This window comes from Schistocerca nitens, chromosome 1, assembly GCF_023898315.1.
Source record: "Schistocerca nitens isolate TAMUIC-IGC-003100 chromosome 1, iqSchNite1.1, whole genome shotgun sequence".
NCBI lineage: Eukaryota > Metazoa > Arthropoda > Insecta > Orthoptera > Acrididae > Schistocerca > Schistocerca nitens.
Genome location: NC_064614.1, coordinates 769,050,312 through 769,066,985, shown reverse-complemented (window position 1 = coordinate 769,066,985; position 16,674 = coordinate 769,050,312). Strand labels below are relative to the sequence as shown.

Below are 16,674 nucleotides of genomic sequence, written 5' to 3'. Positions count from 1 at the left end.
AGGGAACAAAATAAAAACAATATGGGATATAGTGAAAGAGCAGACTGGTAGAACCAGAAAGGAACAGGAGCAAATAGCACTAAGGGTAGATGACACATTAGTAACTGATGGGCATAGTGTAGCAAATCTATTTAACAAGCACTTTATATCCGTTACTAACAGAATGGGACTTTCAGGATCAGTAAATAATGCCCTTGAATATCTGAAACTAGCCTTCACAAATAGCTTGAAGTACATGAATATATCACTCACTACACCAAAAGAAATAACTTCCATAATAAAATCTTTAAAAACAAAGCATTCTAGTGGGTACGATGAAATATCAACAAAGTTAATTAAGGCATGTTCTTGTGAGTTTAGTACAATTCTAAGTTACTTGTGTAACCAGTCAATTATAACTGGGACATTTCCTGACTGGCTAAAATATGCAGATGTTAAGCCTCTATTCAAGAAAGCGGATAAAGAGATACCATCAAACTACAGACCGATTTCACTTTTGCCAGCATTCTCAAAAATTTTAGAAAAAGTAATGTACAGGCAGCTGCTCAACCATCTGACCACAAATAACATATTATCAAGAACACAGTTTGGATTTCTGAAGGGTTCTGATATCGAGAAGGCTATTTACAACTACAGTGAAAATGTACTTAATTAATTAAATAACAAATTACAAGCAGCAGGTATTTTCTGTGATTTGTCAAAGGCATTTGATTGTGTGAACCACAACATCATTTTAAGTAAATTAGAATTCTGTGGTGTCATACCCCCCCTATGAACCATGGACCTTGCCGTTGGTGGGGAGGCTTGCGTGCCTCAGCGATACAGATGGCCGTACCGTAGGTGCAACCATAACGGAGGGGTATCTGTTGAGAGGCCAGACAAACATGTGGTTCCTGAAGAGGGGCAGCAGCCTTTTCAGTAGTTGCAGGGGCAACAGTCTGGATGATTGACTGATCTGGCCTTGTAACATTAACCAAAACGGCCTTGCTGTGCTGGTACTGCGAACGGCTGAAAGTAAAGAGAAACTACAGCCGTAATTTTTCCCGAGGACATGCAGCTTTACTGTATGATTAAATGATGATGGCGTCCTCTTGGGTAAAATATTCCGGAGGTAAAATAGTCCCCCATTCGGATCTCCGGGCGGGGACTGCTCAAGAGGACGTCGTTTTCAGGAGAAAGAAAACTGGCGTTCTACGGATCGGAGCGTGGAATGTCAGATCCCTTAATCGGGCAGGTAGGTTAGAAAATTTAAAAAGGGAAATGGATAGGTTAAAGTTAGATATAGTGGGAATTAGTGAAGTTCGGTGGCAGGAGGAACAAGACTTTTGGTCAGGTGATTACAGGGTTATAAATACAAAATCAAATAGGGGTAATGCAGGAGTAGGTTTAATAATGAATAAAAAAATAGGAGTGCGGGTTAGCTACTACAAACAGTATAGTGAATGCATTATTGTGGCCAAGATAGACACAAAGCCCATGCCTACTACAGTAGTACAAGTTTATATGCCAACTAGCTCTGCAGATGATGAAGAAATTGATGAAATGTATGACGAGATAAAAGAAATTATTCAGGTAGTGAAGGGAGACGAAAACTTAATAGTCATGGGTGACTGGAATTCGTCAGTAGGAAAAGGGAGAGAAGGAAACATAGTAGGTGAATATGGATTGGGGGGAAGAAATGAAAGAGGAAGCCACCTTGTAGAATTTTGCACAGAGCATAAATTAATCATAGCTAACACTAGGTTCAAGAATCATAAAAGAAGGTTGTATACCTGGAAGAATCCTGGAGATACTAAAAGGTATCAGATAGATTATATAATGGTAAGACATAGATTTAGGAACCAGGTTTTAAATTGTAAGACATTTCCAGGGGCAGATGTGGATTCTGACCACAATCTATTGGTTATGAACTGCAGATTGAAACTGAAGAAACTGCAAAAAGGTGGAAATTTAAGGAGATGGGACCTGGATAAACTGAAAGAACCAGAGGTTGTAGAGAGTTTCAGGGAGAGCATAAGGGAACAATTGACAGGAATGGGGGAAAGAAATACAGTAGAAGAAGAATGGGTAGCTCTGAGGGATGAAGTAGTGAAGGCAGCAGAGGATCAAGTAGGTAAAAAGACGAGGGCTAATAGAAATCCTTGGGTAACAGAAGAAATATTGAATTTAATCGATGAAAGGAGAAAATATAAAAATGCAGTAAATGAAGCAGGCAAAAAGGAATACAAACGTCTCAAAAATGAGATCGACAGGAAGTGCAAAATGGCTAAGCAGGGATGGCTAGAGGACAAATGTAAGGATGTAGAGGCTTGTCTCACTAGGGGTAAGATAGATACTGCCTACAGGAAAATTAAAGAGACCTTTGGAGAGAAGAGAACCACTTGTATGAATATCAAGAGCTCAGATAGCAACCCCGTTCTAAGCAAAGAAGGGAAGGCAGAAAGGTGGAAGGAGTATATAGAGGGTTTATACAAGGGCGATGTACTTGAGGACAATATTATGGAAATGGAAGAGGATGTAGATGAAGACGAAATGGGAGATAAGATACTGCATGAAGAGTTGACAGAGCACTGAAAGACCTGAGTCGAAACAAGGCCCCGGGAGTAGACAACATTCCATTAGAACTACTGATGGCCTTGGGAGAGCCAGTCATGACAAAACTCTACCATCTGGTGAGCAAGATGTATGAGACAGGCGAAATACCCTCAGACTTCAAGAAGAATATAATAATTCCAATCCCAAAGAAAGCAGGTGTTGACAGATGTGAAAATCACCGAATTATCAGTTTAATAAGTCACAGCTGCAAAATACTAACGCGAATTCTTTACAGACAAATGGAAATACTGGTAGAAGCGGACCTCGGGGAAGATCAGTTTGGATTCCGTAGAAATGTTGGAACACGTGAGGCAATACTAACCTTACGACTTATGTTAGAAGAAAGATTAAGAAAAGGCAAACCTACGTTTCTAGCATTTGTAGACTTAGAGAAAGCTTTTGACAACGTTAACTGGAATACTCTCTTTCAAATTCTGAAGGTGGCAGGGGTAAAATACAGGGAGCGAAAGGCTATTTACAATTTGTACAGAAACCAGATGGCAGTTATAAGAGTCGAGGGGCATGAAAGGGAAGCAGTGGTTGGGAAAGGAGTGAGACAGGGTTGTAGCCTCTCCCCAATGTTATTCAATCTGTATATTGAGCAAGCAGTAAAGGAAACAAAAGAAAAATTTGGAGAAGGTATTAAAATTCATGGAGAAGAAGTAAAAACTTTGAGGTTCGCCGATGACATTGTAATTCTGTCAGAGACAGCAAAGGACTTGGAAGAGCAGTTGAACGGAATGGACAGTGTCTTGATAGGAGGATATAAGATGAACATCAACAAAAGCAAAACGAGGATAATGGAATGTAGTCAAATTAAATCGGGTGATGCGGAGGGGATTAGATTAGGAAATGAGACACTTCAAGTAGTAAAGGAGTTTTGCTATTTAGGGAGCAAAATAACTGATGATGGTCGAAGTAGAGAGGATATAAAATGTAGACTGGCAATGGCAAGGAAAGCGTTTCTGAAGAAGAGAAATTTGTTAACATCGAGTATAGATTTAAGTGTCAGGAAGTCGTTTCTGAAAGTATTTGTATGGAGTGTAGCCATGTATGGAAGTGAAACATGGACGATAAATAGTTTGGACAAGAAGAGAATAGAAGCTTTTGAAATGTGGTGCTACAGAAGAATGCTGAAGATTAGATGGGTAGATCACATAACTAATGAGGAGGTATTGAATAGAATTGGAGAGAAGAGAAATTTGTGGCACAACTTGATTAGAAGAAGGGAGCGGTTGGTAGGACGTGTTCTGAGGCATCAAGGGATCACCAATTTAGTATTGGAGGGCAGTGTGGAGGGTAAAAATCATAGAGGGAGACCAAGAGATCAATACACTAAGCAGATTCAGAAGGATGTAGGTTGCAGTAGGTACTGGGAGATGAAGAAGCTTGCACAGGATAGAGTAGCATGGAGAGCTGCATCAAACCAGTCTCAGGACTGAAGACCACAACAACAACAACAACAACATGGTGTCATAGGCAGAGCTGCAAAATAGTTCAAGTCATACCTCACTAACAGGAAACAAAGGGTGTCAGTGCAAGGGACTAGTGAATTAAGTCATCAGTCATCATCAGAATGGGAAGTAATTACATGTGGTGTCCCACAAGGATCCATCTTAGGGCCATTGCTTTTTCTTGTGTACATTAATGATCTCTCATCAGTTACACTGCCAGAAGCAGAGTTCGTTTTGTTTGCAGATGACACAAGTATTGCAATAAATAGTATGTCAAGTGTGTTTCTAGAAAGATCTGCTAATGATATTTTCATGGATATTAATAAATGGTTTAAAGCCAACTCACTGACATTAAACTTCGAAAAGACTCACTATATGCAATTCAGAACCTGTAAGAGGTTTCCACCCAGCATATGCATAAAATACGAAGAAGAGCAGATAGAAGAGGTTGACAGTCTTACATTCCTGGGATTACAACTTGATAATAAATTCAGTTGGGAAGAGCACACCACAAAACTGCAGAAACGCCTTAACAAATCTGTATTTGCAATTCGAGTGTTAGCAGACATAGGTGACATAAAAATGAAAAAGCTTGCATACTTTGCCTACTTTCATTCCATAATGTCATATGGTATAATACACTCCTGGAAATTGAAATAAGAACACCGTGAATTCATTGTCCCAGGAAGGGGAAACTTTATTGACACATTCCTGGGGTCAGATACATCACATGATCACACTGACAGAACCACAGGCACATAGACACAGGCAACAGAGCATGCACAATGTCGGCACTAGTACAGTGTATATCCACCTTTCGCAGCAATGCAGGCTGCTATTCTCCCATGGAGACGATCGTAGAGATGCTGGATGTAGTCCTGTGGAACGGCTTGCCATGCCATTTCCACCTGGCGCCTCAGTTGGACCAGCGTTCGTGCTGGACGTGCAGACCGCGTGAGACGACGCTTCATCCAGTCCCAAACATGCTCAATGGGGGACAGATCCGGAGATCTTGCTGGCCAGGGTAGTTGACTTACACCTTCTAGAGCACGTTGGGTGGCACGGGATACATGCGGACGTGCATTGTCCTGTTGGAACAGCAAGTTCCCTTGCCGGTCTAGGAATGGTAGAACGATGGGTTCGATGACGGTTTGGATGTACCGTGCACTATTCAGTGTCCCCTCGACGATCACCAGTGGTGTACGGCCAGTGTAGGAGATCGCTCCCCACACCATGATGCCGGGTGTTGGCCCTGTGTGCCTCGGTCGTATGCAGTCCTGATTGTGGCGCTCACCTGCACGGCGCCAAACACACATACGACCATCATTGGCACCAAGGCAGAAGCGACTCTCATCGCTGAAGACGACACATCTCCATTCGTCCCTCCATTCACGCCTGTCGCGGCACCACTGGAGGCGGGCTGCACGATGTTGGGGCGTGAGCGGAAGACGGCCTAACGGTGTGCGGGACCGTAGCCCAGCTTCATGGAGACGGTTGCGAATGGTCCTCGCCGATACCCCAGGAGCAACAGTGTCCCTAATTTGCTGGGAAGTGGCGGTGCGGTCCCCTACGGCACTGCGTAGGATCCTACGGTCTTGGCGTGCATCCGTGCGTCGCTGCGGTCCGGTCCCAGGTCGACGGGCACGTGCACCTTCCGCCGACCACTGGCGACAACATCGATGTACTGTGGAGACCTCACGCCCCACGTGTTGAGCAATTCGGCGGTACGTCCACCCGGCCTCCCACATGCCCACTATACGCCCTCGCTCAAAGTCCGTCAACTGCACATACGGTTCACGTCCACGCTGTCGCGGCATGCTACCAGTGTTAAAGACTGCGATGGAGCTCCATATGCCACGGCAAACTGGCTGACACTGACGGCGGCGGTGCACAATTGCTGCGCAGCTAGCGCCATTCGACGGCCAACACCGCGGTTCCTGGTGTGTCCGCTGTGCCGTGCGTGTGATCATTGCTTGTACAGCCCTCTCGCTGTGTCCGGAGCAAGTTTGGTGGGTCTGACACACCGGTGTCAATGTGTTCTTTTTTCCATTTCCAGGAGTGTATTTTGGGGTAACTCTTCAAGTCAAACAAAAGTTTTTAGAGTCCAAAAGCATGTAATATGTATTATTTGTGGAGTAAATTCACGGACGTCCTGTGGAAACCTCTTCAAAGAACTGGGTATACTAACTACTGCCTCTCAGTATATTTACTCATTAATGAAATTTGTCCTAAATAATATATCTCTTTTTCCAACAAACAGCTCAGTTCATACATACAGTACAAGGAACAAAAATGATCTGCACAAGGACTTAAAAGCACTTACTTTAGTTCAAAAAGGGGTCCACTACTCAGGAACACTCATCTTCAATAATTTGCCAGTAAACATAAAAAATTTAGTTACAAATAAAGATCAGTTTAAAAGGAGCCTGAAAGACTTACTAGTGGCCAACTCCTTCTACTCCATTGATGAATTTTTTAGTAGAAACAAATGATGTATTGTATATATTCGTACTATTAGTATTGTAATTTCAGCTTTAAAAAAAAAAGAAAAAAAAATTGACATGTTCCACATCCACGAGGATCTCCTCAGCACGGATCTATGGAACGAAAACTAATCTAATCTAATCTAATCTGATCTCTCGCTTTGCTCTCCAGCTTTTGACGCCAGTGCTCAATGGGAAGTGGTCGCTGACTTACACGGCAGTGATCACTTCCCAATCTGGATTCACCTGCCAGATGCCGTGGGCCCCGAAAGAAGACCATCAAGATGGGTGCTCAGTGGGGCCGACTGGACACTTTATAGCCAGTACGCCCAGTTCGAACACTGTGCGAATGTGGAGGCATGGGTGGATCATATTACCAAAACAGTCCACTATGTTGCTGAAGCATCCATTTCACAGTCCACAGGCCACCGGAAGGGGCAACTTGTCCCTTGGTGGAGTGCTGAATGCCGCTCTGCAATCAGGACCAGGCGTGCGGCCCTGCGTCTGTTCCAGTGTCGGCCGACTGCTGAGAATCTTGCAGCCTTTAGGGTGGCAAGGGCAAAATGTCGCCGCATTATTTGAGAGAGCAAAATGAGGTCATGGCAGCAGTTCCTGAACACCATTAATCGCTCCACCAAAAGTTCCATTGTGTGGGAGACCATCAGGAGAAATTCTGGGAGAGTAGGGAGGTGCCCCATGGCTTCTGTAATGACTAACGGCACTCTCCACCTGGATCCGCAAGACATTGCCCAGACTATAGCAGCGTATTTTGCCATGGTTACTGCAACAACCAGTCAGGATCCAGGTTTCCAGCGCTATAGAGCGGTTTTTGAGAGGTTTAGTCTAGACTTCCTGCCCACCTCTCATGAAGTTTACAACTGCCCATTTTCTATGTGGGAGCTGGATTCTTCATTGTCTACAGCTCGTGACACATCCTCCGGTCACGACAGGATCCATTACAGTATGCTATGGCAACTCACAAGGCGCAACAAAGAAATCCTCCTCGCACTTTTTAATGCCATTTGGGTGTCAGGTCACTTTTCTGACTCGTGACATGAGGCAGTTTTAATTCCTTTTTTAAAAGCTGGGAAAGACCACATGAGCCCGAGTAGCTACCCTAGTGTTGCCCTCACTAGTTGCATGGGAAAGACCTTGGAGCGGATGGTCAACCGCCACCTTGTCTGGATGTTAGAATCCCAGCAACTTCTTAGTCGCTTTCAGTGTGGGTTCAGGAGGTTTCGTTCCACCTTCGATAACCTTGCCATCCTGGAGGCGGCTATACAGCAAGCTTTCCTATGCTGTCATCACCTTATAGGTGTATTTTTTGACATCGAGAAGGCGTACGGTACCACTTGGAGGTGTCTCATCTTGGAGCAGCTTCACGAATGGGGTTTTCGTGGTTGTCTTCCACTTTTTATTCAGTGTTTCCTCTCGCCACGATGTTTTAGATACCGAATTAGTGACGCCCTGTCTGACTGCTTTGAGCAGGAGAATGGTGTCCCTCAGGGTAGTGTTTTAAGTGTGACTGTCTTTGCCATTGCTATTAATAGCATTACCTCCATAGTGAAAAGTCCTGTCCAGTGTTCCTTGTTTGTGGTTGATTTCTCTTCGTTTTGCTCTTCTTCAAGCCTTGCAACAACAACGCGTCAGTTGCAACTTACTCTTAGACGTTTGGATGACTGGGCTCAGAAGAGTGGTTTTTAGTTTTCCACTGAGAAGTCCGTGTGTGTTCTTTTTCACCATTCTCGTTCGATTTTAATCTTTCCTGAGTTGAGGATAAGGGATACTGTCCTCGCTTTTAAAGACACGGTGGGATTTCTGGGGCTCATTTTTGACTCGAAGCTTACGTGGTTACCTCATCTTAAAGACCTTAAATGATGGTCACTTAAGGCTTTAAGTATTTTAAAATGTCTTAGCCACAATACGTGGAGCTCCAGTTTTACAGGGCATTTGTGCAATCTCGGCTCGATTATGGGTGCACTGTGTATGGGTCTGCGAGGCCTTCTTACTTAAAGATGTTGGACATTGTGCACCATGAAGGGCTTTGGTTGGCCACTGGGGCATTCAGAACTAGCCCCCTACCAAGCCTCTGTGCAGAGGCTGGTGAACCGCCACTTCATATGTGGCGGCGGTTACTTACTGTGTGCCGGGCATATAAAACTTTATCCACACCATACACACCTGCATACCATACCATTGCTCAGCTTCCTCTGGCACAGCTAGTTCATAACCGGCAACGAACAATGTGGCCCTATGGGATTCGTGCACAGGATTGCCTCTCTGCGATGGATATGGCTGGTCTTCATGTTTTCCGTCGTGGTTGGAGCAGATTTCCACCTAGGCTCCTCCAGAGACCCAGACTTATTTTAGAATTGACTAATTTTAAGAAAGATAGTACACCAGATTTTACATTCCAATTTTAGTTTTTTAACATTTTGGATGCGCATCACAGTTTTACCATCGTTTACACTGATGGCTCCAAACAGGAGAATTTCCTTGGCTGTTCTGTTGTGTTCTCTGATCATGTTACCTGGATTCGCCTCCCTGAAGAATATACTGTTTTCACAGCAGAGCTCCATGCGATCCTGAAGGCACTGGAGTGGAAGAATCATGTTCGGGGCAATCGATTTCTCCTCCGCTCCAATTCTCTTAGTGCCTTACAATCATTGCAGAATCTGTACCCAACTGAGGAGATGGTCCAGCTGATAAATGACCAACTGTGCTGGCTCCAATGGCAGGGTAAGGAGGTGTCCTTCTGCTGGGTGCCTGGTCATGTAGGAATATGGGGCAATGAAAAGGCCGATCGGGCTGCCAAGGAGGCCTGCAGAGAGCTGGATGTGGTCCAGTCTCCTATTCCCTTGCAGTCTGTCATTTTTGCACTCCACAAGAAGTGCATGGAGTTGTGGGAGGAAGAATGGTTGGCGGTGACGGCCAATAAACTGCAGTTGGTGAAGTCAACAACTCGGCCGTGGCATACCTCCTGCCGGGTGCTCAGGCGGGAAGAAGTGACCCTCACACGTCTTTGGATTGGGAACTGTTCTCTCACACATAGCTTTCTATTATGGCGGGAAGATCCCCCGTTTTGTGATGCTTGTGGTGTGCACATCTCTGTCCGGCACATTTTAAGTGACTGCATTTTATACCGTGATGCCAGGGCAGAAGCACAAGTTGATGGGGAACTGCCCTGTGTTTTAGCTAATGATGAGACGTGTGTGTCTAGGGTTTTAAAGTTTTGTGATGTGTCTGGACTCTGGCCTAAACTTTTAGGCTGGAGGTTTTAGTGTATTGCACAGTGGCTGGCTCCTCCCTTTTTCCTTGCGCTCAGCCAGCCACTACCATCTGCTATATTGCTTTAGCTCCCTCTACCACTTTCTTCCTGGGTTGTCCATGTTTTACTGCTGGCGGCATGCTTCGTCCCACGCTTTGGTGTGGGTAGGCACATATTTTTCCAAGCTTTTTTCCTGTGTTTTACGTTCTGTTTTATCTTATAGTTCTGATTCTTTTCTTGACACCCATCTCAATCTGTTACTGAGTGGGCACTGAAGACCTTGCCGTCGTGCACCCTTAAAACCCTCTCCACCCATCCATAAGGTCATCACTATGGACACGCAACATGTCCTCCCAACAGAATGCCACTCCGCACACTGACTCATCAGATATGCAGCTCTCGTCACCTAGCAGTGCAAAGATCTACTACTCCTACTCTCCAGATGGCAGCACCAGTCTCAAAAATTTTGGATTCCACATCATAGGTGAGGGGAGAGAAGAGAGCTGTCTTGTGGGGCATGCACGGAGTAGAGACTGTCAGGTGTAGCGTCGGGAGGTGGGGCGTGGGGGAAAGAGTGGGGAACAGAAAAGGAAAGGAGTAGGGAAGGAGAAAGCATGGGCCATTACATTTGCAGAGGGTGACACACAAAGAGGGCGAGGGAATATGAAAAGTGTGGAAGTGATAGGATGAGGGGGTGGAAACTGTTGGGTGGTAGAACACAGGATAATTTTGGGACTGGAGAACATGTTATAAGGATTAAAAAAATGGTAGTGGAGGGGAGGATCCAGACGGCCTGGGTTGTGAAGCAACCATTGAAATCAAGCATGTTATGTTCAGCTGCATATCGTGCAACAGGGTGGTCTACTTTGCTCCTGGCCACAGTTTGGTGGTGGGCATTCATTTTGTTGGATGGTTGGTTGGTAGTCAATGATTGCAGCAGAGCTGGTGTAGAGCATAGCTGCTTTCAAGTTGGCCTGACATATGATGGAGTAAGATAAGCCTGTAACAGGACTAGGGTAGGAAATACTGGGTGGCTGGATTGCACAGGTCTTGCACATGGGTCTTCTATGGGGGTATGATCCCTGTGGCAAGAGGTTGGGATTGGGAGTGGCAAAGGGATGGACTAGAATGTAGTGAGGTTGGCTGGATGATGGAGCACCTCTTTAGGAGTTCTGGGAAGGATCTTGGGTAGGATGTCCCGCACCTCAGGGTATGACAGTAGATAATCAAACCCTAATGAAGGATGTGGTTCAGTTGTTCTTGTCTTGAGGTGGTACTGGGTGATGACAGGGATAGTCTTTTGCAGTTGGCTCTTAAATGTGATCGGAAGAGTGGGATGTGTTTGGGAATGGCACAGGAAACCTGTTTATGGACTAGGTCTTGGAATAGTGCCACTCTGTTAAGGCCTTGGTGAGACCTTCAACTTACTGAAAAAGGGAATTCTTGTCACTGCAGATGTGCATTTCCTGGGTCAAAAGGCTGTATGGGAGCAATTTTGTGGTCAGAGGTGTGGATGGAGCCATTAGAGAGGAGGAGGTAAACATCTAGGAAGATGGCATGCTGGTTTGGGGAGGACAAGGTGAAGCAGCTGGGAGAGAAGGTGTTTAAGTTGTGAAGGAATGAGGATAGGTTCTGTTGGTCCTGAGTCCAGATCATGAAGATATCATCAGAACTTACCAGAGGTTTTGGGTTTTGGGATGCTAGGAAGGCTGTCCTTTCCTTTGCTGAAAGGTTGCTGTTCTTAGAAGCGACTTGGGGAAGGGTGATGGAGACTAATTGGAGGTAAGGAACTCCTGATTCTTGGAAGGTGACCAGTGGGAGGAGGGGGGGGGGGGAGGTGACTGGGGAGGGGCCAGGAGATGGTGACCAGGGGTTTGTTAGGTGAGGTGGGCTGCAGGTATGGACTGAGAGAGGCAGGGTTCAGTGTTGGAATTAGGATGCCTTTTTCATTCCATAAAATTTCAGGTGTGCAGCCTCATAAATTTCACTTGTTCTTGTGATATTTTGGCTGTATACCATCCAGCCATCTTCAGAATGAGCTGAGGTTACCAATGCTCCAGCACTTTTTAGACTCACATGCTAGCCACTGTGCATTCAGTTACAGAAACACAAGGTGCCAGAGATGTTGATTGGCAGCAAAGAGGTACAACATATTCATGAAATTAGATCCGTGGCTACACAGTTGATCGGCACAGTGATATCAATGTAGCACTGCGATGTCTTTGTGAGTTTATTACAGAAAGTGCTGGATACTCTGATTTGTCCAAGCTGAGGCTGCTATCTCTATTAATTAAATTTATCATCAATCGAATTTCAATTGCTTCTTTCACTACTGAGTCCCCGAAAGGTTAAGTCGAGAATGCCTAGTGTCAATACAGTGTTCTGACACCACCAATTTTTTAGGTTGTAAGAGCCAGGTGTACCTGCAATGCTCTGTTCATCTCTCATGGACTGTACGTGTCATCTGTCCAATGTCTGAATGGCCACACTCACAGAGGATCTTATAAACCCCAGGCTTCCAAAGCACCAAATCACCTTTAACAGAACTCAGGAGTGCTGCTGTCTTTGGTGAAGGATGAAAAATGACTTTCACTTTGTGTTTGCTGATGATCTGTACTAGTTTTGATGACAGGCTTCCCACATATTGCAGAAAAATCATGGATTTAAAACTTTCTGTGTCATCTTCTGCATTCCTTATGCCGACTCCTTGGTTTCATTCATAGTGCCATATGTATCTGCTGTAGAGAATATCCACTGGCTTCAAAAATCGTTCTCAAGTGGAAAAGCTCACCCTCCAGACTGCTCTTGTCAGTGGTGATGTGTGCTCTGTGTACCAGAGTTCTGAGGACACACATCATCTCTGAAGGATGGTGGTAGCTATTTGCATGTAAATATAAATCCATATGGGCTGGTTTCGAATATACTGCATGTCCCAAAGTGCCATCATCTTTGTGTCATGGTTCTAGACCAACGGAAAGTACCCTGTCAGTTTTCATGAATGAGTTTGTGAATATTAAAATATGTGGCATAAATAGTAGTATCTTTTGATTGCATTGACTTAGAGGCTTCAGTGTTTCACACTGTGAAGGGACCATGGACCTCAGCATGTGACGCAAATTTTAACTTGATACATGTACCTATTCCAGAGAAAAAGGGTTTTTAACAGTCGGATGGACAGACAATGGGGGCAACAAAGTGGTTCTATAAGGGTTCTGTTTTTACTAATTGAGATATGTAATCCTAAAAAATAACTAAAAGTATTATAGTTATTCACATAAGTTTGTACTACAAAAAATAAAAGAAGGTTCCAGGAGCAGAATTTTAGTATTTGAGTCATCATGCTGCATTTTTTGAAATCATTCTCCGGTAAAATGTACTTATATGGAATTACCCCCCCCCCCCCCCCCCCCCCACACACACACACACTCCCACCCCCTTCTCCACTCCGGTGGTTTTCATTTTCCGTTTTTTAATGTTTTATTTTTGTTTCATGTACATAAAGTCACCGGAAAAATATAGTATAAAATATAATCATGTACATGACAATGAGTTCTTAATTGTTTGAACTAATATGCAAATACAGTATTGTGCCAAATATAGTAACCTTATTGATTGATTGTGCTATACATAAATATTGTGTTATTTCTCCAATGTGGTGGTTCCCAACCTTACTGAGACAATTACTCATGGATGAGAGTTGATACCCTCAACAAAATTGTACATTTAAATGAACTACAAGTTGTGAAAAAGTAACACATTTTTTGTACTGACAAATGACAATAATACTTACAATTAGTTAATGTGCAAAGAAGTAAAACTCACCTATTTTTGTGGTTTTTATTAAACCAAGAAATAATGACTCAATGAGACAATTGGTACTGCTTATTTTTAGTAATCCTTTTTATTTTGGCCTTGGTGTCGAGTGATACATATAGTAGGTTAAGCTGAAATTTCATTATGTCCCTCACTTTTCTTTTCATTGCTATCATAGCAGATCATCCATTTTCATATATGTAAGTGGTGGTAAATTAAATTGGTGTTCTCAAGACATTTTTCTATAGTTTCTAGTGAGATATGAAATCCAAGACATTGCTTTTTGGTTGGAATTTCACTGTCTGAAAATATCCCTTTGTTTATTATAATAGTCTTAGACTTCACACAATTGTTGATAAAAATCAGGAAAATAGTTGCTAATATAATTTACTACTGATAACAAGTGATGAAAACATCTGGGGTGCTTTTAGTACACCACATTGGTTATCAAAAAGGAGTTTCCAGTGTTTCTGAAATATAAAGTCCATTCATATTAACAATTTTTGCAAACAGCAGTGAGTGTGGACTGTAATGGAGATTATTCAAAATCTGAGAGCTGTTCATTGATCATTGGAGAGGTGAATGACAGGAATTACTAGAACAGACAGGCAGACTAATTGATTGGGTTCAGTCTGGAAGCAAAGACATAATTATGACCATAATGAAAATGACCTGGAGATGGGTGGGATAATTAGATGGGTGAATGGATTGAAGATGAACTGAGGAAATTCTTTGCTAGATTCCAATAGACAAGATATGTCTGAGATGAAGACCTAATTGGATGTGTGTAGGTTATTAATAAAGACAGTGAACATTATCAATATATACAAACAGGAAGTGTAGCAAATAACTAAATTTTACTTGTGATTATGCAGTATAATATCAAGAATACATGATTAAATTTTTAGGTAATTTGGGGGTATGCAAGATGTGAAATTTGGTGCACAGAGCTGCCACCTCTTGCACCAACAACAGCTCTAACCCCGCTGGTCATTGTGAAAGTCAGTCAGGACTCAACTGTCCACATGTGGTCTTGTGTTATCCTGGCGAAGGAGACCTCAAACCAAGAGCACACTCACTGGTCTTAACACGTCAGAAATGTTACACTTGCTGTTCAAAATGTCAGCTATGCAAACTAGAGGTGATCATGGTGTAAACCCAATGGCATTCCATAGCATCTCACCTGGTACTGAACCTGCTTGATTATGACAAATGTAATCTGGCAATATTTGTTCTTCTCAGAGTCTCCACACATGGGTATGTCCATCATGATGATGTATGCATAACTGGGACTTGTCTGCCACTCCTGTGTTCAGTACTATCATTAGACAGACTATTGTTGATGCACCTCTCTGCTGCAGTGTCAAGGGAAGTGGCAACAGTTGTCACCATGCTGACAGTCTGTGGTACTGCAGACATTGTTGCATGGTGTGTGTGGATACTTGTCTCACTGCAAACAAGCCTATTTTCAGAATATAGGTATGTGGCAGTGTGTGAAAGAACAATATGTCTGTCCTCTCATGCTCTCTTCATTGAGAGTCCACTGAGATCCTGCTGTGCATTCACTATGGCCTTCAGAATTCATTGACTACACACTCACATGACAACAGTGGGATCCCAAACAGTGTTATTAGCAATATGACGTAACAAGAAACCACAGTCATGATAGTTCTATGTTCAGCCGCTGTTGGCTTCCCAAACATGTTGGTAAACTTTTCTCCTACTAGCACAATTTTATATATAAAAAAAGTGTGACTTTATGAGTCAGGTACCCAATCTTTACTCTCATATGGAATGTGGATGTGTTACTCCTACCTTTCTGCGAGTTGCAATGAAATGGTAATCATTTGCATATTCAAGTAATTACTATGCTTTTTGCTGGTTTTATGTCTGTTGGATGCTGTCTTCATGTTGTTGCAGTTGTAATGATCTGCAGTGTATTGGTTTCTAGTGAAATGGTATAAGACATATTAATTTTTAAGGACTGCTTAAGAGACGTTACTAAATCTTAATTGAACACTTTTTGTTTTTTAGTCTCAGAAAAATTAATTCCCAGGTTGGGAACCACTACTCTAATGAGACTGTTCACTTATTTTCTTACAAGTTTCCTTAACTTTGCAATATGTATCTTAAATACCCTCTTCTGCTGTTATTACAGACGCAGATGTGGTCATGTTAGTCCAGAACAATTTCGACAAGCCCTGCAAGTGGCTGGACTGGATGTTCCTGGAGATCAGCAAACTTGCTTACTGCAGTACTTTAGTGATGACATGGGATTCAATTATCAATCCTTTCTTCAAGCTGTTGAACCTCTGGATAATCCACCATTGGTTTGTAGCATTTCTCGATACTCAGTAATAACTGAAGGCTTCATGATTCCTGTCATCATGTGAAACTACAAACATTAGAAAGCAAAGAGTTAAGCTGATTATTGGGACTGTCACATCAATTAAGCTTGGCTTATCAGACAGTTGCAACTATTTGTTCCGAAGGACTGATATTTTATGTTTTTCACTATTAAAGAGTTTGTCAGTCCTACTTCATGGTAAGGAAAACATATCACTTTATCCTCATAATTTTCTTCTGATTGACTTTTTTTGGCAGTTTATCTCTTCACTTTGCAATAAATTCAGAGTGACAGTAAATGATTTACTGGGCCAGGAAAATTGGCTACATAATGTTGTTCAAATTATCTAATGGGAGGTGGTGGCTCAGATTTAGAAGCAGTTTTAAATGACATATGCAAATGATAAATGTAGAGTAGTGAACAGAATCATATACAGAAAATTTTCAATAATTAGCATGAAAGTGAAAAGTTGTTATTGTGTTTATGTAAAATTTCAATATAACAACAGAATAACTGGAATGAAGTGTAGAAGAGTAACCTCAATGATCAATTTTGAGGTCAAATAAGGACACAGATTTACCTGTATGATAGGTAAATAACAAACAAATTGTCATCAGAGGACTGAAAAATGTGTTTCATTTGCAAAACGATCATTTAAAAATGTTTGTTCTAATGCATGTTTCATTTCAAGTCAGTGAGGAGAAAGATGCTCTG

At 42.8% G+C, this 16,674-nt stretch overlaps 1 protein-coding gene across 1 annotated transcript in view; it reads left to right on the top strand.

The window, feature by feature from the left end:
• The window catches only part of LOC126202244 (uncharacterized), a 272,489-nt gene that overhangs the window by 109,046 nt on the left and 146,769 nt on the right, over positions 1–16,674 (top strand). Inside the window, exon 9 of the mRNA XM_049936853.1 lies at positions 15,772–15,943. Coding sequence (XP_049792810.1) covers positions 15,772–15,943 — 172 coding nt within the window. The remainder of the gene's footprint in view (positions 1–15,771; positions 15,944–16,674) is intronic.